General features: G+C 37.0%; 1 protein-coding gene across 1 annotated transcript in view; it reads right to left on the minus strand.

The window, feature by feature from the left end:
* The window catches only part of OTOG (otogelin), a 97,086-nt gene that overhangs the window by 69,944 nt on the left and 5,830 nt on the right, over positions 1-21,312 (minus strand). The window contains exons 3-14 of the mRNA XM_062608917.1: positions 15,849-15,941; positions 15,468-15,622; positions 14,980-15,098; positions 14,390-14,595; positions 12,588-12,718; positions 10,788-10,894; positions 9,832-9,941; positions 8,725-8,850; positions 7,052-7,160; positions 6,112-6,158; positions 5,129-5,274; positions 611-743 (exon numbers count right to left, since the gene is read on the minus strand). Coding sequence (XP_062464901.1) covers positions 611-743; positions 5,129-5,274; positions 6,112-6,158; positions 7,052-7,160; positions 8,725-8,850; positions 9,832-9,941; positions 10,788-10,894; positions 12,588-12,718; positions 14,390-14,595; positions 14,980-15,098; positions 15,468-15,622; positions 15,849-15,941 — 1,482 coding nt within the window. The remainder of the gene's footprint in view (positions 1-610; positions 744-5,128; positions 5,275-6,111; positions 6,159-7,051; positions 7,161-8,724; positions 8,851-9,831; positions 9,942-10,787; positions 10,895-12,587; positions 12,719-14,389; positions 14,596-14,979; positions 15,099-15,467; positions 15,623-15,848; positions 15,942-21,312) is intronic.

Here is a 21,312-nt window from a genome sequence, read left to right on the forward strand (position 1 = left end):
CGTTGATTTCTCACCAAACATTACACTGATTCAGACTTTAAAGAAAACAAGAAACTTACAACAGTACCGCTTTTTTTAAAAATGCATCCAGAGTTCACCAGAATATTCATAAAGTTTAACTAAATGTAAATCAATTTAAAGATAGAAACGTTGCAGACCAATACCAGCAACATACTTCCTGTACTAAAGCCTTTTTGGGGAAATTCCCAAAGACATTAAATGTACTAATTTTTTCGTATAAATCTCTTGTTAAAGTTAACATTGAATCTCACAGAACATTGTCATATATTCCTACACAGAATATTTGGTAACACCTTCCAGAAGGAGAGATTTAAAACTTACTGAAGCACAAAGAAATTTTTTTTTTGTTTGTAAATCATCTGTGAGAGGGCTCCTTCCATTTCTATTTACTTCACTTGTTTACAAAAGAAAGGAAATTATGAAGTTCAAGAATCAGAGAAAATAATTTCTCCTTAGAAAAGTTAATTTGTGAAACATTTTACACAGAATATTAAAAATATACCACTTCAGTACCACAACATATGCATATGCCATTAAAATATTGCCTTAGTGCTCGATAGAAGTTGCAAGTTTATATATTACTCCTTACCATCCACAAAAGGCAGGTTAATTTTGTATTGGTCATATACCAAAACATCTCCTGAATGAGTCAGAGTCACTTGTCTCTTGAGGTCCTGCTTAAGAATAAGGCTGATTGATTGGATACATGATCCATCCTGGTTCTACAAGTAAGAGCAAAACACATTTAAAACAAAACAAACAAACAAACCTTAAGAAGGATAAAAGTTACGTAAGACTGCAAGTAAAGCTATAATTAGTGGGGAATTGAAAATGTTCATTTGTATCTATCTTATTAGCAGAGAGCACTTGTAAAACACAGCTTTACAGCTAAGTAAAAAAAACTTAGTATTTGGAATGATTTCACATGTGTGTTTGATACAGCTCAAAAGTGGGATTTGGAAAGAGAAACTAAATAGTTCTTACATAGCTAAGTACAAACACATCTGCAATTCATGGGACCCCCTGATTAAAGACCCACTGAGGCTCAATGAATGCTCCAAACAAGGCTGCATTATCCACAGCACTGCTGTGTGCAAAAATCAAAATTTGTACTTTAAAGTGTTCTGATATACTAGGTTTTTTCAAAGCATATGTAAGACACAAAATTCCTTTAAAGGCAAACTACAATGAAAGACAGAAGTATCCTGTGAGTAGTTATTTAAAACAACATTTAAAATCATTATTTCTGAGAGGAATTGTGGAGTGTGTTCATAAGCTCCCTGGATGAATATTGACAAAAGAAAGGCAGCATCATGCCAGCATACAGTATTACAACATCCTACAGACCTATCTTATTGTTACTACCATTGCTTATTCTTATTTTCATTTCAGCTCTTTAAGTCAAAATATCACACAGAAAAAACATGGAAAGAAATACTTCATTTCAGTCTGGATGAAACATACTCCAAAAAATCCTAGCTCAAAATCATCTGCCTTACTCACAACCACCCTCTTCAGTGTCACTTAACTGTCAACATTACCAAAAGTAGCTATTGACTGAAATCCTAAAAATCAAAGTATTGAGACTTGTGCTGAAATTCCACAACATAAAGAAGCTACATGCCTTACAGAAGAAATTTTCACAGCAGCTTAAAAATCAAGAATTGAGGCTAACTGCCTTGATCAAAACAGAAGTTGACTATCATGTACATCATGTACATGTTCTGTGTTAGTTATGTTGGATATTTTTTTCCATTCAAGTTCTGAAATCAGTTGGCACATAAATGATGTCCTAAACTATTTAAAATTCCTGCACGTCTTATGTTACTGTAGTGATCTTCAACTAGACACCATACTATGTGGGTGGAAAGCAACACAAGTCTGAAGACTACTGAATATTGACTGTTTTCAACATACCACAGTAACAAACACACCTGCACTAAGTAACGTAGAAACTAGGCAGAGAAAGGTTAACACTAACCAGTTCCTATCTAGGAGGATAGTTAGGCCAGGACTTTCACCTTTCAGAATAACTACAGGTATTTTGGCTTTTGATGCCAATAGGGAAAGAATGCTCATTAAAGCATGATCATTACTCACAGAAGATTACCAAATTTTTCTTGAGAGAATTAATTTGATCACTGCCTTATTTTAAAAAAAGAAAAATATTCTATCACAGAGAATCAAGCATAAAGGTGGACTGAGAGATGACTTGAACTTAACTTTGTCAGCATTCTGTAATTTACCTTGCTACACGCTGAAAGACATGAGAATCCACCTTCTACTTTTTTCTTTTCTCTAGGAAGGAATTAAGTTTCTTCCACTCCTGCTATACTCAAATCTCTTTATTATAGCTAAGACATCAGCTTATTTACATGGATTTGGTGTAGTTGGATAAAGTTAGAAGCCTGTCTATTCCCTGTCATCTACAGAGGAAAGCGGGAAGCATCCAACTGCTGTTTCTTCACCCTCCTTCACTGCAAGACCTTGTAACCATTTAAAAGGTATTCAAGAACAATGAAAAAAACTGGGTCCAGTTATTTTTGGCACACTATTTGTTCATTTTAGTCTCATCTTGATTATGCGTCTTTAGTGTCTCATAATGTCTTATATACCAAAACATACACATCTGAAACCACTTGGCAAACAGCAGTCTAGGTCTCACTGAAGGAAATCTCATTGATTGAGTCTGGTCCTGAGCTGCAGTCAAGAAATGTCCATAAGAGGTGCAGGCAGCTGCACTTTTCAATCCCACTGCCTGCAGTAAAGACATAACTTATGATGAAATATTAAAATGTTAAGCATTTGCAGTGCTGTAAGAGGCAGTGGGCAAGATGAAGCTAAACTATCCCTACCTTTGGACAGTCACACTAACTGCAAAATTATACCATGAATAACATCATTCACACTGCAAACAGATTAGGATGTTCAATTCAAAGACTCACACTTTTATCCTCCTCTCACTGACTTTCACTGGGACTTGCCTAGTAGTGGGCAAATGTTGCCCTACTCATTGAAAACAATAGCTAGGGCTTCAGGGATCTCCTAAGGCTACCATGTGGCTTTGGCAGATGCTGAACTAGCACAGAGCAGATTATGTCAGTCCTTCAAATACGATGGACATACAAGTACACACACTGGTGTGTAAAGATTAAAAACTATATTCAGAATTTTCCTGTCTAAATAATAGTGCAACAGTGATCTCTCACCAACAGCTGAAATGATAAAATGAAACTTAAAAATAGCATCAGCTTAACCAGCTCTCCCAGACTGATAGTGAAGACAGATATCTGCATGGTGAAGCTGTGCTCTTGTAGATTGTCTTGTTGTCTTGCCTCTTTACTAAGACATTAGGTTTCTGTGCCTGTCATTCAGCAACAGCAGCTATAAATTGACAATTTTATTGGCTTTTTAAGAAGCAAAAAGTAAAATAATACCAGCTGGTATGAGCAGCAGACCAGAAACAAGAGAACAAGTCTCCATACTATATAAATTACTGCACAATATTGACAAAAGCTTTATTATTCTTTCATGCTGAAACTAAAGGAGAAATTCTGCCTGACAATTGTTCTCTGTTCCAATGAACTGCTTCTTTCACAGCACTGCCCCTGCTAACTTTCAGCAGGTGTTTTCACAGGAATGGTGATATCTCTCAGTAAGCACTTAAAAAAAAAAAAAAAAAAAAAAGTCTATATTCAGAAGACCTCATCATACAAACTACAAAGCCAGTGAGGTTGTCACCTGAAACTCAGATAATGTCAAGCTGTGCTGATCACTGGAATGATTCTCCTTCCAAAAGGTGCTTAAAGAAAATTTCACATCATTTTGAAATAACTTGTTGCCTGATGACTGTTTATGTCACCAGATCTAAGACTCTACATGACTGGATTCTTTGTGATTCAGAGAACTAAAATCTCCCTAGGTATTTTCTTTCTACATTTTTTAATCTGCTTGAATGAGATGGGACTGATAAAGTTGTTTTTTTTTTTTAAAAAAAAACCACAAAATCTCGATATATCAAGAAATATGAGATTTCTGCACTACAAATCTTTTAGCTTTCCATTTCAATTCATTAATTTTTATAAATGGGGAAAGATAATAGATGGTGCCTAGAGAACTGTAAAGCAGCTCTTCTGCAAAGTGGTACCAGCTAGTTGATAAGACACGTGAATAGCTGCACTGAAGGCTCACTCTCTTGCATTATAGTACTCAGACTGTTCTCACTACCCTCCCATAACTTGTACAATGATAATTTAATTAGCAGCATGTAGCCCTGGAACATACCACACAAGTCTCTGCTCCCCCACCTGGCTGTTAATGTCCAGAAAGCTTTACTCAAACCTCTATAAAAGTCTGTACCTATGAGGGACTGATTAGGCTAGCTTTGTTGAAGGCTAAATGAAGTATGAAGCCTAACATATAGCAAAAGCCAAGAGAATCTGGGTTTTTTTTTCACCTACAAACTACTTGGACATGGAGACATATTAAGCAAACTCCCTAAGTCAGGGTAAACAAGACGCGAGAAATACTGCAAGGTTCTTGGTGATCTCACAAGTGCTACAGAAAGCCAACTAATTTGATTATTGCTTCCCCCAACAAAAGTACCACAACAACTAAACTAAAAGGCACATTTCTGTCTGTTTTGCACACAGAAATAAGCTTTCTTTAGCACAAAATGGAATAAGACACACAATGCATATCCTGCATATTACCATAGCACATATTTGCTCCAGACCTCTGTTGTCCATTGATGGGTTTTTGAACAGGTCAGGCTGAGAGGTATCTAACTGAGGGTTTCATGCTTCAACTTTCATTTGATAAAAAAAGTTCCTTAGAGTATTTCTTTGGGGATCCCTTTTGCTTATCTTCAACCATATAGTACAGGATATAGCATCAATATACAACACCTTTCTTAGGTTTCTTGAACTTTGTTGTTCAACTATTTCATCATTAAGGAAAGTTGTTGCTACTGATTAATTTTAACATATTCCATTGCAGGTAGCTTTCATTATTTTTTATTTTTAGTATTCTCCCCACTCCACTCCTCCCCCTCCCAGTTAATAAACCCATCAGCATATAAACATTACAAGAGAGTTCTAAGCCTTACCTGTCCACAAGGAGCGTTTTGCAAGGATATGGTAAATGCTCCTGACGCACGGCTTTTTGCTAGAATATATTGGCAGGTAGCTTGGAAAGTATATTTGCGCCCATCAAAGGTCATGAAATGTGTGTCTCCTGAAACTGAGCATTCAGCTGACAAACATAAATAGTGTCTTGAAGTACGCAGAAAAGAGTAGAGTTCATACACTCTGATATGTTACAATTTATAAAATTGCATTCATATTATAATCAGGTACTAGGAACACAGTGAAGAAGTGATCCTTATCCTTGCTTTTGCTACGGAGTTCCTACCTGGTGCCAGGCCAAGATATCTAAACAATTTACCCTGGAGGTGACAATGACATGTGTAATCCTTACATTCTGGATATTTGATTTGTGGCTCTAAAAACATTATTAGATTTGCAGAAACATTAAACACTCCCACAGTTAATTGACAACCCCAAGACCAGTGCTTGAATCTGTTGGCAACCATAAGAACTATGCAAAATCCTTTTGACCTTAATCTCTTTGTAGTTTAGATGCCCACCTATGAAGTGAGAATAACACCCCTCATTCCACAGGCATGTAAAAATAATTAACTGGTATTTGTACAATACCTAGATACTACATCTCCAGCCAGCAACACTGGGGCAGGGGGAAGAGGGGAAAGGTAATTTTGACGTATGTCTTTCAAGTGAAGATTGCAGAACAAACTTTAGTTGAATGACAAGAATGACAAGGCAGTGTCATCTACCAGAGACATGATGGTGATGTATATGGAGACACATGAGTGCCCTAAATTGAAAGGCAGATTCCTGCTCTTCAGATTATTTTAATATTTGACCTACTGTGTGTTGATGCATTTACATGTAGATAGAAATAAAAATGCAAGTTATACAGTGAAATAGCTTATTAAGATCTAACAGTAATATTTGACCCAAAGTAGAAATTCAGTTATTAAATAGTTAAGTATTCAGAACTTTGACATACCTGGACATGTAAGATTTGTACAAATCCACTTTCCTCCAATGCAAGTGCTGAAAAAAATAAATGAAATAAATAAATGAATTTATTAATATGGAAATACAAAGTTTCAGACTTTTTTCTTTTTTTTGGTGAAGCATATATGGCTGTCCCTCAGTTGTTTTTCCTGATTTCCTTCTATATGAAGTGGTTACCAGGCATCTTGAGTCTCACAAAAGGGTACAACAGCACTATCACACTCACTAGAATGCCTGGGAGCTGTGGCAAGTAGTTGTCATGAGGATATGATCAGGTGAAATTTCATCCATGCATCCAATAACATTTTTCTTTCTTTTTAGCTCCTTGATAACCATTATAAAAGTTAAGGATTATTAAAACCGAGAAGAATAAATGCAAGCAATTTGAATCTTAATACTTTAAAAAGAAAAAAAAATTATAGGAAAAAACAAGTTGCACATCTGTAAGCTCATCCATTTAATCAGTTAAATTTATCCGATAAAGACATTATCTCTTCCTACAAACTTTTCTTTCCAATGTATGAAATTAACTTAGAAATTCCCAAAAGAGCAGCTTAGTGTCATGATGACATTACGCTCTTTGCGTCCAAGCAAGACAACAAAACTAGGAGAGAAAGTAGTCATTCTCCTGTTAAGATTTTAAATTCTAGATTCCTTTTACTTTGAGACAGAGTTTGAGGTGAAAAGTGTATTAGACATTACAGTATTCTCTGTAACATCTGTCATTCGCTCTTATTTCAGATTAATAGCTCTATAGTTTCCTTTATCTTTCCCTTTTCTTCAAAACATATGAAACAACAGATTTTGCACATAGAAACAGTGAGTACTTATCAACTTCATTCAATTCTTAACTAAAACAGGTCTTAAAAAGTCGTCTCTCATGACCATGAAAAGCTTAAGTTCACAGTGTAAAAAGAAAAATTACTAACCACTTATTACATTCCTCATAAACCACTGAGCCCATTTCAAAGAAACTTCCATGGTAGTCACAAGGGCAGTCCATAGGTTTGACACACAATTCATTTTCATATATTAAGCCTAGAAAAAATGAAACAAGGAAAAAATTAAATATCTGTACAAATGGCTGACGGAGCACAAAGTATACCCAAGAACAACACAAATAGTCATGTATGATAATAAAACTCTACGCAATTTCTGCAGTAGTTTGATTTGAACTATATTAAATATGTTATGTGGACCAAGTACCAGAATTGCTTGAGATACAGTAACAATAGCCTGAATAACAAATATTTAATATTGAGGGGCAGGGGGAAAAAAACACCTACAAAGAAACAAAAAAAAACCAAACACACACACAAACAGCAAACCATGCTGTTTTGAGTATCCCTCATTTCTTTTTTGACACATTTACAAAGTTTTGCTTCTATGTTTTAAGGTACTGTTTGGTCTTTATTTTATTATAATGTTTTTTTTTCTACTTGTGAGAGGTTTTGTGCGTGTTCCATTCTAAGAGATTCAGGAACTGAAAGGCTTTACTAAGCCATAAAAGATAAAATTTATGACAAAGATGACTTACTTATAAATCATCGCGTATGTCTAAGAGGCAGGACTATTCATCCTGGAGAAGAGAAGGCTGCATGGAGACCTCATAGCAGCCTTCCAGGATCTGAAGGGGGCCTATAAGGATGCTGGGGAGGGACTCTTCATTAGAGACTGTAGTGATAGGACAAGGGGTAATGGGTTAAAACTTAAACAGAAGGAGTTCAGATTGGATATGGGGAAGAGGTTCTTTACTGTAAGGGTGGTGAGGCACTGGAATGGGTTGCCCAGAGAAGCTGTGAATGCTCCATCCGTGGTGGCGTTCAAGGCCAGATTGGACAGAGCCTTGGGTGGCATGGTTTAGTGTGAGGTGTCCCTGCCCATGGCAGGGGGTTTGGAACTAGATGATCTTAAGGTCCTTTCCAACCCTAACTGTTCTATGATTCTATGATTCAGCATATAACTTTCTCTGACCTCTTTTAGATAGAATTATGTACCCAAGAGAAGCCAGTAACAAGGATAAAACTAGACATCAGGGTATATTTCGGTAACAAGGGTGAAGTTTTGCTACAGGCTGCATTGCTAAATACCTCACTTGCCATAACTATACAACAGCAGAAGAATATCAATATCAAAACCTGTTTCTGGCCACATGAATGAGTTTTAGTCATGTCACATTTTTGAGATCTCCTAAACACCTGACCTTGCAATCATTCTTCAGGGTGAAAAACACCCCAAACCAAACCATAAAATCAGCCAAACCTAAAGGCAAACAAAGTGTACCAGAAGAAAAATAACTCGCCAAAATATCACCAGAATCAGGAAGATGGTTGCTCTGTTAACAGCGCAAACCCAATTTTTCATTCATACGGTCGAGTTCTACAGCTAGAATGTGGATCTGCACTGAAAGCTATTCCCACTTGTTAAAGGGAGGAAAAGGCATTTCTCAGTTACAAGCAAAACAAGGTTATTCATCCACACGCTCCGTGCTGCCTTTATAAAGAGCTCCTGTGAGTGCCTTAATCTAGCCCCTAACCTTGGGTGATAGCAATCAGAAAGTTACATGGCATTATATAACATATACTTGAGAAGCGAAACTTACCGTCCGGACAGTAACATCCATCAATGCAGGGAAGTTCACTGTCAATGCACTGTGATTTTTGATGACATGAAACAGGGCAACAGTTGATGCATTCATTGTAGGTCAAGGGTTCAGCACAGGTAATCACTGAAAAATAGAAACAGATGGAGACCATATCTCCCAAGGCAGCATTCAAGGCCAGGTTGAACAGAGCCTTGGGTGACATGGTCTAGTGTGAGGCATCCCTGCCTGTGGTAGGGGGGTTGGATCTCTGTGATCTTAAGGTCCTCTCCAACCCTAACTATTCTATGATTTTATAAATAGCAAAGTATTGTGTTTCTGACTCAGCACTTAAAATAGACTGCAGATATTTGTTTCAGGTATTTACTTTTTGATAAGTCAATTTGGTATCTGTTGTCTAGAACAATGAAACAATGGCTTTAATAAAACACACAAACACACGATATACCTATGTTCATATTCTGCCCATTAAAGATGCACTGAGAAGGAATAATCTTAAATTAAGCCAAGGAAAACTCGGGGAACTTTCTCACCATAGAGCTATTTAGATACTCAGACCAGCATAGGAAGTAGTAGAATATCCAATAACATATTTTTGGAAACATGGAGGATACCTGCTGTCATGAATGACATAATAGTTCTGGTCCTGTGTTCCAGACAGGCAAACAAATTAGATGATCTTTTTCAAACTTACTTTCTGTGATTTCTGAGATTATGACTTACACAAGAGTAAGTCAAGTTCATGTTTAAACGCTCATGACAAATTTTATGTATTAGAAATCCATGAAGACTTTGACAATATTTGAAAGAGTAGCTCTATGAAAAAACAAATGGTTAACCATCCTAAAGAATCTCTGATGTTTTAGTAAGAAGGTTCTTAAAACACATTCTAATAAGCTTAGTGTTTAAATACATTCAGTAGAAATGACACATATAAAAAAAGAACTTCTATTTCATTTAAGTAGCCTTGAATTGAGTCCATATTTATGCTTTCAATGAGAGCTATATGGGTTCAAAATAGGAGAAAGGACAAAGAGGTAAAAGTATGAATACTTTTAAAAATACAACTATTAAGCAGTCTTTCCAAGTACGAAAGCATCTTCATACCACACTGCTGAAAGTGCATTCGCCATCCATGAAGTGGCTTTCCTGCTTGGGCACATGCTCTGGCATATTCAGTTAATGCTCGACACCAAGTTGCATTATCAACTGCTGACCTTACACAAATAAAAATTGACATATTATTTTCTTCCTACATTCAAACATGTAATCATAACCACATGAATACTCCTGCATTGTATGCAATCATGTTTTTGAATCTACTTTAATAATGTTCTAAAATACTGTGCTGTTTGTCTAGGTTAAAAGTGTTAAATGGCACAGCTGAAGACAAGTTATCAATAAATCTGAGACCTGAAACTAACTTCCTGAATAAATCCATGAAAGCCAGAGATAGAGCAGTATTAACAGACCTGAAAAAGGGTCTTGATTTTTACAAAAGGAATAACATTGTGAAGAAAACTCACACGAGGAAAGTGTAAAGTTTCCACCAGTGAGTCACCATGGTACAAGAAATGGAAATTATCTTCTGTCCTGCCTGCTAGTCAAAACTGCTTGATATAAGGAGGTTAGGAGGTCGTGAAATGATAGCATAAAATCAGATAGTAATATGATTCCTCTTTTCATTGGACTAACATATGGCTTGCAAATGACAAACTGACCTATGCACCATTACTGTTTATTAAGGTTAGAAACACTAATGATGTTGCTCACTTAGAATCAAAACAGATGCCATATTCAAGGGCAGGTGGGCTAACAAGTTATGAAAATATCTGGGCCTGATTTTGGTCATCCTTGTACCAAAGAAAACAGGAACAATTCCACAGGAATTTCTGGCAGTAAAACCAGAAGTAAACCAGAAAGGCAAGATAAAAGACTTAGATGAAAAAAAAATTGCAGAAAAAGACACAAATTAGTCCTGTTAACATTTACAATTCATTCCCATGATAGAAGGACAGTGTTTTTTGAAATAGTTTTGGAACTACCCAAAAACATTTACTTACATGCAGAGATCATTGGTGCAGCTTGCCATAAAAGGTAGAGGACTCACATATTCACGACATGTTTCAAATGGGGGATGTAACAGGATATTACACAGCTTGTATGCCCTCTGAAATGAATAAGATAGCTGTTGTGAAGAGAAGGTTTTAAAAAATAAACCTGAGCAGAACAGAAGACTATGGTAAATCAGAACAGCCATCTTAGTCTGTGACTAGGAATCACTTTCATTTCATCAACAAGAAGCAGTGGCTAGCAACACTGCTGTCCATGCCAGAGTATTCTTTTATCCGAGGTCATAACAGTGGTAGTAAAATATATCCATTCACCAAGAAAGGCATAAGCCATGTTGCAGCTAAGCCCAGATGATGTGAAATAGTCTTCATTTTTGTCAAATTACAGAGTGAAAAGCAACAGAAACAAAACACGTATGGCATCAGCTTTAGAATCATAGAATCAGCTAGGTTGGAAAAGACCTTTAAGTTCATCAAGTCTAACCATTACCCCAGCACAGCCAAGTCCACCACTAAACCATGTTACTGAGGGCCTCATCTACATGATTTCTGAACACTCCCAGGGGTGGTGATTCTACCACTTCTCTGGGTAGCCTGTTCCACTGGCTGACAACGTTTTCAGTGAAGAACTTTTATATAATATCTAATCTAAACCTCCCTTCGTGCAGCTTGAGGCTGTTACCTCTTGTCCTATCATTTGTTACTTGGGAAAAGAGACTGATCCCCACTTTGCTACAACCTCCTTTCAGGTAGTTGTAGAGAGCAATAAGGTTCCTCCTGAGCCTTCTCCAGACTAAAGAACTCCAGTTCCCTCAGCCATTCCTCGTAAGATGTATTTGCCAGACCCTTCACCAGCTTTGCTCCTTTCTGGATCCACTCCAGCAGCTCAATGTCTTTCTTGTAGTGAGGGGCCCAGAACTGAACACAGTATTCAAGGTGCAGCCGAGTACAGGGGGATAATCACTTCCCTGGCCCTGCTGGCCATGCTATTGCTGATACAGGCCAGGATGCTGCTGGCCTTCTTGGCTGCCTGGGCACACTGCAAGCTCATGTTCAGCCATCAGTCATCACCCTCAGGTCCCTTTCTGCCAAACAGCATTCCAGTCCCTCTTCCACCAGCCTGTAGTGTTGCATGGGATTGTTGTGGCCCAAATACAGGAGCCACACTTTGCCTTGTTGATCCTCATATCATTGGCCACAGACCATCAGTCCAGCCTGCCCAGACCCCTCTGCAGAGCCTTCCTATCCTCCAGCCGATCAACACTCCCACCCAACTTGGTGTCATCTGCAAATTTACTAAGGGTGCACTCAATACTTTGAAACTTTAGTTTTAGAGGACTTCATTTCAGGGTTATGTCTTGAAAATATTACTTAAAAGGATAATCTGCTTCAATGTGATGGACAAAAGTAAGAATAATTTTTAAACACAAATTAACTGTGGTCTCATTCTGGTTTTGCTTACTTCCTTCTTTCTATCATTCCTAAGGGAAGAAATAGGAACCAGCTCTAGAATGCACCCATACTTTACAACTTTTCACTCATTTAAGTTCCCAGACTCAAACAATTCTATTGGTTGCTATGCAGACAATATAATATTTGAAAAAGTCAAGAATGAAACACAGAAGTGGGGGCAAAAGTAGAAGACAAGGGAAGCTCTTCTGCAGCAACCATTTAAATCCATCTCTCCAAAGAAGAAATGTGAATATTTTCAGTCTCCTTCAAAGCAAGACAAATTCTCACTCTAATTAGAATCACCAACTATTGCAATAATCCTTCTGTGTTGATCCAAACCTGTAGAGATTCATGGCTTTGCCTCAGGCAGGGTGGTTCATTGAGAAGAGATTTATCCCAGTTGGGTGCTCCTTGTGGAGGATTTTCCTGCCAGCTCTCTACGAATTCTGTTACATCATCTGTCAGTTTTCCTAAACAAGACACACACACAGGTACACACAGTGACTTGGAAGAACAACAGCATTTCTATAGGATTTCCCAGAGAAATATCTCAATAATCTAAACACTATATTAAGCAGCGTGTGACAAACCCTTCCTATAACTAAATGAATCAGCTGTTAGTCTGATGACAATGTGGTCCTTTAAAGAAACCCAAAAATACTTTTAGAAAGGACTATAGTAGGAAGGCTCTAAAATGGAAGAAAAGCTTAGATAGGCATTTTGGCAAGGAAGGGCTTTAAGAGAGCAGGACTGTGCCTGCTAAATTCCTTGAATGGAAGACAGGAAAGAAGACGTGACAAACTGTATATGCATACATAGGTCTACACTGATACTTTATATGAAACTCCTAAAAGAGCATCTAAAACCCAGGAAAGATGAGGCATTCCTGGGTCACTGCAAGGGTACCAAAGTAATTTTCTACATTAACCAAAAAAGGTGTGACTTTTTCATGTAAGTATGTCTACACTAGTGTTATACTAGCTAAGAAAGGTATTATCCATCATAGACAAATAGTGACATTGATTACTGCTTGCACTACCCACAAATGCATACCTTGCCATATCTGTACTACTACTGCTCCCCAAGCTAATTGGACAAAGCTTGTGTGCAGTGTAGCAACTCATGCTACAATCCCAGCTTTATGTGACTGAGATATCCTAGAGAAAGGTGGGAGGGTAAAGTCTCTGAAGGCAATGGGGACAATGAACTATTGATCTTGCTATTAAGTTAAATGTTTTGATTCAGTGAGCAAACTATTCAGTGGGGGTAAGGACTGGTAATAGCACAGGGCTGATGCCTTCTGAAATTGAGTGGCTCGCAATAAAGGAAACCTACCACATATAATCTGAGTGTTGAAGTAGTACTCTACAGAAATAGCTTAAAGAGGAGATGCAAAAAATTTAAACAGCCCAAAGCAAAGATTGAGGAGTTTTTATCACCTAGCTTGAGATACCTTTCAAGGGGTCTTATTTCCAACCCCACCCCCTTCCAGTTCTTTATGTTTTATAGAGGTCTTCACTCAGTATTTATTGAAAGCCAAGCCTCTTGGACGTGTCTGAAAGTTGGTACTGAAGGATCACTGGCCACTTCTGAAAGTGTTAGCATAAATGAAAAGCCAGACCAAAAAAGATTTGTCTGTCTTCAGTGACTTTATTTAACAATGGAAATTACTGATTTATTTCAAATATCTATATGTCAGACTTCCACAGGCTGGAAAATTGCTGAGGGCAGTAGACATTTAAAAATAGATTTTACATTTCAGGTGCCAAAACACTGAAGTACAAATATTATTGTGAATAAGTGAGTAAGATAGCTTTTTAAAGATCTTTCTCCCCATAGTTCCATCTGTATTGAAATTGTTCCTTTTCACTAACAGCATCATCTACCAGAAGTATTTCTGTATCCTATCTTCCATTTTAGAAGTTGCCCATCATAAACTCAATTAGCATTACAATCAAAAACTAAGCAAAGTAACATTTTTTCACCTGAAAAAAACCTAACCAAAAAAAAAACCCAAAACAAAGAAAAAACCCCAAACAAACAAACAAACAAAAAAAAACAAAACAAAAAGAAAACCCAACAACAATCACCACCACCAAGCAACACTGTATGACACAAGGGGGAATATTTTAAATACTCACCGTAACTAGTTTCAAGATCATCCTGCAGGATAGCATTATTATTCCCACACAGTCCATGTGTTTTGCCCAGGTACTCTGGTGCCATTTTGATATACACTGCAGATGTACCATCCCAAGTCAGAGTAAAACCATTCTGGTGCCTGACTAGGAAGTATCCAGCTAGTTTCTGGATATGTAAGTTTCCGATAATATAAGGTAATTGTACTCTGAAATGACACAGAAACAAAAGCAACTTCACATAAGATATCACCATTACAAGTAAATTACTTGCTGATTTCATGACTCACTCATACATCTGAAAAACCCTGATATAAATATGGAGTTAACTCCACTAAAAGAGATGAAGCTGCAAATAGCTGCAAAAATTAAAGGATGAGTGTCAATGGCTACACTTCCTAATACTGTATACTGCTTACTTACACATCACCTTCCTCAGACACTGCTCTGTAGACTGGGAGTATTGCTGTGGTCTGGATACTTACTTTGAAGTACCAACAAATAACTGATCTAGTTTACATCTCTGCTATCAAAACATTACCATGAGATTAATTCCAGTGTAACTACAGAATCAGAAACATGAGTGCAATTACCCAAATCCTTTATAGGTGACTTCACTGCTCATCTTTATCTGTTCATCTCCAGAAAAGAATAAACTAATGGACCGTTTGCAGGAATAAGGAGAAGAATGGCATTCAGGATCATTATTCACCTGCCAAATAAAACCACTAGTGTCAAAGTCAAAGATTTTAACCAAATTCTTTGTAATCCACATTATATAATTAATACCCCCATTCCCACTGTCAGCATGTGAACAAGTAGTTTGGTCCCCATAAAGATGAGTACAATTAGCACTCTTCTTGAATTGGTCTTTTCACAGCAGCAGCACACTTTGGAAGTACACGCACCAGTTCTCTTCCAGCTATTGTAACTGGTAGGCTACATCATGTTAGAATTATACCAACGTTTTCAATCTAGAACACCATACTATCATCTCAAGTTATTTTTAATATCTTAAAATTAATGCATTATTAGCATGTTCAACAACAGTTAAAAGGAATGTAGAAGCACAGACCCTTACCTGTATGGAAAAACTCTGTTCATCTAATTCAGTATGTCTCACAAGTACGTATGTGGATTTCCCAGAAAAATAATAATAGAGTCCATCAAAAGTTTCAAAATTATATTGACCCCATGTTCTGCATATATGATCTCTTTCAGCACCTGTGTTATATACTGACAAAAGGAGAGTCACTTGAGACATAGTGCTGGTTTTTAGATTCAACCTGCAGTTAAGATGTAATAGTGTATGTGTTATGCTGTGAAATGCCAACACAGAAAAGAAAGGGAGGGGAAAATGGTAGGGCATGAAAGATCCTTTTGGCAGTGGGCAGTTATTCTTCTAGCACTGGGAATCCAAGTACAATCCCAGAAACCCAGTTCATTGTCTCCGTTTACACACCTGTCTGGCATCTTGGTCCAGTTGCATTAAATCGACTGCAGTTGCACAGCAATCTGTTGACACATTCTCCTCCATTAAAACATGTAAATGAATCTGAGTGGAAAAAAACAAGGCATGTTAAATATAAATTATGTTAATTTGTATTCTTAAAACCCAGTTCTGTCACTGAATGTAATCCATGAATGACAGGAGATGTCATCTTATCATTTAAATGTCCAGGAAAATCCCACAGGCCACCACGAACACGAAACATACTGCAAAAGCTTCACCTCAAGAAATACAGCCAGATGAAGTAAATCCATTGCACATTTACAGAAGCCAAATAAAGTGGTGACATGATTTAATCCCCTAAGCAATGAATAGAGGAGGCAAACAAGTATTATATGTCAAAAAAATATACTTGAGATATATATATCAAGTATTATTATATCAAAAAATGTCTATAACCTTATATAAAAGACTGCTACAAATAACACTTCATGGATAAGCTCTACCAGGATGAGAACGTACTGCCCTGGAAACACACCAGCTGTAAATTTTTGAGCTGCCGGTCCGCCTTCATCTTGCAACTTTCAAGTGTACCAACCACAAACATTTTCCATAAAGACACAGGCCACTTCTCTTTTTTCTTACTTTATTAGAGGAATGCTTAAGTACAGCAAGCCTACTGTACAGAAAGCAAGCTCCCTGACTCACAAACAGGTTTGGGTTTGTGGGAGAGAGGTATTGGATTATTTACTTCTTATTTTCCCTGGTAAGATCCCCATCAAAATCTGACAAAACAAGTTTTCACAGTCTAAGGAAAGATGTGCAAAAGCAGAAACAAAGCTTCTTGCTGCTAGATTTACACTTTCTGATTAAATGCTTTTCTAACAATTGTAATATATTCACTTATTTTTCTAACATTAGATCCTTTAGAATTTAAGTCTCTTTAGGAAAGCATTTGATTTCTAACAATTGAATTAGGAATTGTTGTGTTTGTTTAACAGAAACTGATTGTATTTGTTGCAGAGAAGTTTCTTACAACAAATTATTTCAGGAAGAGGCAAACTAAAGACTCAGCCTTCTTGTTTTCTTTATCTTTATAAGCACCAGCATTCTTGAAAAATTGTCTTTTAAATGAATTTTTGAGTGGTGTACTGAAAACCAGAAATCACAGAAGATGATATTTTCTTCCATTTCAGTAAAACCCTCACTTACGAAATATCACACATACACAGAAGTCCTGACATACCTAGAGTACATTCAGGCTTTTGAGAAAGCGTTGCTAAAGAGGGTTTGAAGCTTTTTTGCAGGCAAAATAAAACTCCATTATTTACAATCCAAGTAAACTCTACAACTGAGTTAGTCTTGACAGTTAGACTTTAGATTTGTTTTATGATTTCATAGCCCACACCATCTTTAAGTTCTGTTCGCACTTTCGGCATTCGCTAAACACAGACATCAAAAGCAGATTCTGAACTACTTTACAGAATAATTGAAATGCTTTTTTTTTATAAATTGATTGCAAGGAAACAAACGTTTTCTAAGAAGTCAAGATTTGACCATTGGCATCCTACTGCCATTAAACGGATGTTGAAATCTTGATTCCAGTAATAGCAACAGAAAAATAAATCAGTTTCTGGGGTTGTATTCTCCCTACTGATTCTTCTCCCCTCTTCTAGAAGCTTGTTTTATTGCTGGTTTACCAATGCAAATTTCCTCCCAACATCTTTTATAGCACAGTTTGCTTTGCCAGCATCAGAAAACATCAACAGAAGCATCATTACAGAAGCCAGTGAGCCATACTCTCTTACTAAAAGCTTTAAATACACTAAAATAATCCAAAAGCAAGTTGCACATGGAGGGTGTCCTGTGAGTGTTTCCTACCCCAAAGCAAGTAAACCTCTGAGAAGAATGAGAAACAGCATTTTTAAGAAGATGCTACAAACACTCTCCAGCTCCTACTTGAGCAAGACTTCCAAAAAAAACTCAAGACTTCTTAAAAACCTCACCTGGCTTGCAAGTATCTACCACACACAAATTACTTTCAGATGTACACACCAAGTAATAGTGCACCCAAAATTTAATTCACATGCAAACTAGTCAGAATTTATGGATAGAATGCTGTTAAGACTGCTTTTTGTGTGGCTACCTCAAACAGCAGCAGCAGCAGCTGGTTTTCCCAAGTGTGGTCAATGTAGAAGTTTAATGAGGAAAAACATCATCTTTGAAGTTCCTTCAGCTTTCTGAGGTCCTAGAAACTTAGAGAAACAAGATCTATGCTCACAACTAGCTATAATGTTAGAAAGAGGAAGACTTCAAGAAATTTACAGTGTACCATAATTAAAAAAAGAAAGCTTACATGCTCATCTACTTTAGGCCATGAGATTTTACAAAATATTATCTTCAGTTACAAGTTTATAGAACACTTCTTTACCGAGTGCTGCCAAAATTTGTCAGTAGGCTTCATTAATGTTTATTTAGCCATTTTCATTAATGTATTGCAAATACATTCATTAATGTATTGTAAATACATTATAAATACTAATTACTTACATGAAGACTTTTAAAATATCCAAACAATCAATTTTGATTCCTTTATTTTCAACACACCATTGCTCCCACCACCCAAAAAAAAAAAAAGAAAACAGACCATGCTGAGAAGAACAAGGCAGGTGGACAAAGTAAAAGAGAACACTCCTTTGCCTAGCTACCCCAAATACACAGCTACTTTCCCTCCCCGAGCAGCATGAGTTCAATTTAAAAACTAATGCAAGCACCACGTAGAAAGGTCCCTATTTATTCGGACTGAGCCATCTCATTTACATACTCACAGTGACCAATCTTGTCACTAATGCAAAAGCTTTATTCCTCTTGTCAAGAGAGGCAGACATCGATCTCTTTCATCTCAAGTGTTGCGAGACCTGTGTAATCAGAGATCATGCCTCTGTTCTTTGCTTCTTTAAAAATATGCCCCATTGCCTGTCCGCTTACAATAATGTGCAATTCGACTTCAAGTCATGTTCCTTGTATCTGTAGAGGAAGTTATCCCCCTTTTGATGTTTTGTGTTGAATGATTCCCCTTTAAGCATGGCTCAGGTAACCTAGTTCAAGCCACATTTATTCAGATTGTGAACACAGTCAGCTGATCTGGGGACCCTTGCTGTCACTGGGAAGGATCTCCTTGGCTCCCTTTTAGAGAGTTAGTCAATTGTGAATCGGAAATTAAATAACTCAACGATGAGTATTTTCTTCTTTATGAAGTTCTCTTCTGTCTATGCATATATGATTCCAAGAAAATATGACAAACATAGTTCTTGTATTTATCTCCCTTTTTACATCACTGTAGAATATATTTCACTACACTGCGCAGAAGATCTCCGAGTGCAAACAGTAGCTATCCTTAACCAAGTAACAAGTGGAATATGGCATTGATTAAGATCACATTTAGTGCTCTTCCTACTGTAAAGAATGTGGCCTTTTTTAATTATCCAATTCTGCTCAACTAACACTGGAACACTTCCTCAGGAATCCAGAATAAAGATCCTATAACAGTTCACTCTGTCATTAAAGAAATATAAGCTCCCTAAATAAGCTAACCCATATGATCATATCAGAAGTTTAGGTCCCTTCTAGGGACATGAGAAATGTTTTGACATCTGCAAAAAGGTAATAAAAATCTACAGTAAGTGAAGGTTAAAATTAGGAAAGGTCATGGCAGAATATTGTGTCCTTCGTTTACCTGAAAGTGACCTCTATTAAAAAGTCCTTAGCTTTTCTTTTTCCTTTGACATTATGCCAGTTGAGTGCATTGGGTTGGAATCTGAAATTGAAAACTGGTGAGAGTTTTCTAGCGGAAAGTAGTAGGCCTAAATAACATGATTTGTCTCGAATAGGTAATAATGGGATCTCTAACCAGTGAGGCCTTTACAACCTGCAGCTCAGTCTGATAATATGACCATTGTTGTCATGAAGCGACTTGTCTCAAATTCCTTCCTTACTGAGTGGGGTGAAGACTTGGGTTCATCTTGTAACACAGGTCTGAATTCTTCTCTGCTGCTCTCATTGCTTAAATACTCCAACCATCTGGTAATTACTGAATAGGACACAACCCCACTTAATGTGTTAATACATTATTTTAGTCCCTTGGGCACATGAAATTTTGTGTGAAGAATTAAGAAGAAGGAACTGAACTAAGTCAGGCAGTGAGAGACTTCAGGCTAGAGCTGGCACCCTATAAGCAGCAGCAGAACCTCCCACCCGTTATTTATTGCAGCCTTTGAAACAGGGAGACTAACCTAGCCTGTTTGCATTTCATTGCAAGTGTTTTTAGTGATCACTGTCCATGCTTCACAGAGGTGGCTACTGTTGTCCTTCTCTGAAAAGAGATGCTTTAGGAGCACCATGTATACCTAACAAGAGGGAGCTCCAAAATCCATTTTGAAATACACTACAGTCTGAACAAATGCTGGTTGGCCTTTCAAATGTTTTTCACTTAGGTTCCAAGCACAACTATGCCAATTTCAATAAACTGCTCAAAGGCATCTTGCATCTTCATCAAAATGAGTATTTATTTTGAAATATTGATATAGATGCAATGGATTTCATGTGTTTGAATCTATAATATTGTGTCCCCTTAGTTTATTATGCTTTCTTATTTCTAATGATTACTTAAGATCTCAAACTTATTTCAGTTGCAAATGGACTACATGTACAGATTTGCTGTTATTTGTCATTTGTTCCTGTTATTTGTTCTTCTCATCTTGTAACACGTTTATTAAATAAGTACAGCTCAAAGTAATTTATATAACGTGAAGCCCTTTAACGTGAAGGGAGATAAAGCCAATAAAACTTGGAGCTCCTCTTGGAGCACACAGAGATAAGTGCAAATAAAGTACGTACCTGTACCCCATACAAGAGTTAAGATCTAAATCAAATGTACATCTAAATTGAAGCTTTCACAAAAATAAAAGCCAACACATTCAAGGACATGTCTGACTACTCAAATTACCATGCTCTTCTTTGAAACACTTGACTTTTGTTTTAGCTATCACATGAATCCAGATGCTCCAGATGAATTTTGACCTCACTGTTATATACCATTATCATCAATACATTATTAACTCCTGAAGATTTGTGACTGATACGGACCTTCCTATAGGTTTTTTTCTGTAAAATATTAAGCACTTCCTAGTGTTGGAATTCTGTATTTTGCTACTGTTTAAGACATGTCATTAAAAAATTGTTTAACATATATCACTGGAGACAGGTTTCCTTTCAGGGTGTTGATTACTAGATTCACTTGCACATAAAAGTCAAAATATAGATTAGAGATCTGAAAGTGATTACGCTTTACTTAAGCTACAAGGTACAAGGTCCAGCCTGGTCCCTCAGTTCTTAGGATTCTGCCTATTTACCAACTTTGGCCCAAACAGTTTCAGAGCTCCAGGAAGTCATTTACAGAAACAGACAAAAACTTTCT

The sequence above is a fragment of the Pezoporus occidentalis genome, unplaced genomic scaffold (assembly GCF_034315485.1).
Source record: "Pezoporus occidentalis ecotype Australia unplaced genomic scaffold, CSIRO_AGI_Poc_V1 ctg131, whole genome shotgun sequence".
NCBI classification, from domain to species: domain Eukaryota; kingdom Metazoa; phylum Chordata; class Aves; order Psittaciformes; family Psittacidae; genus Pezoporus; species Pezoporus occidentalis.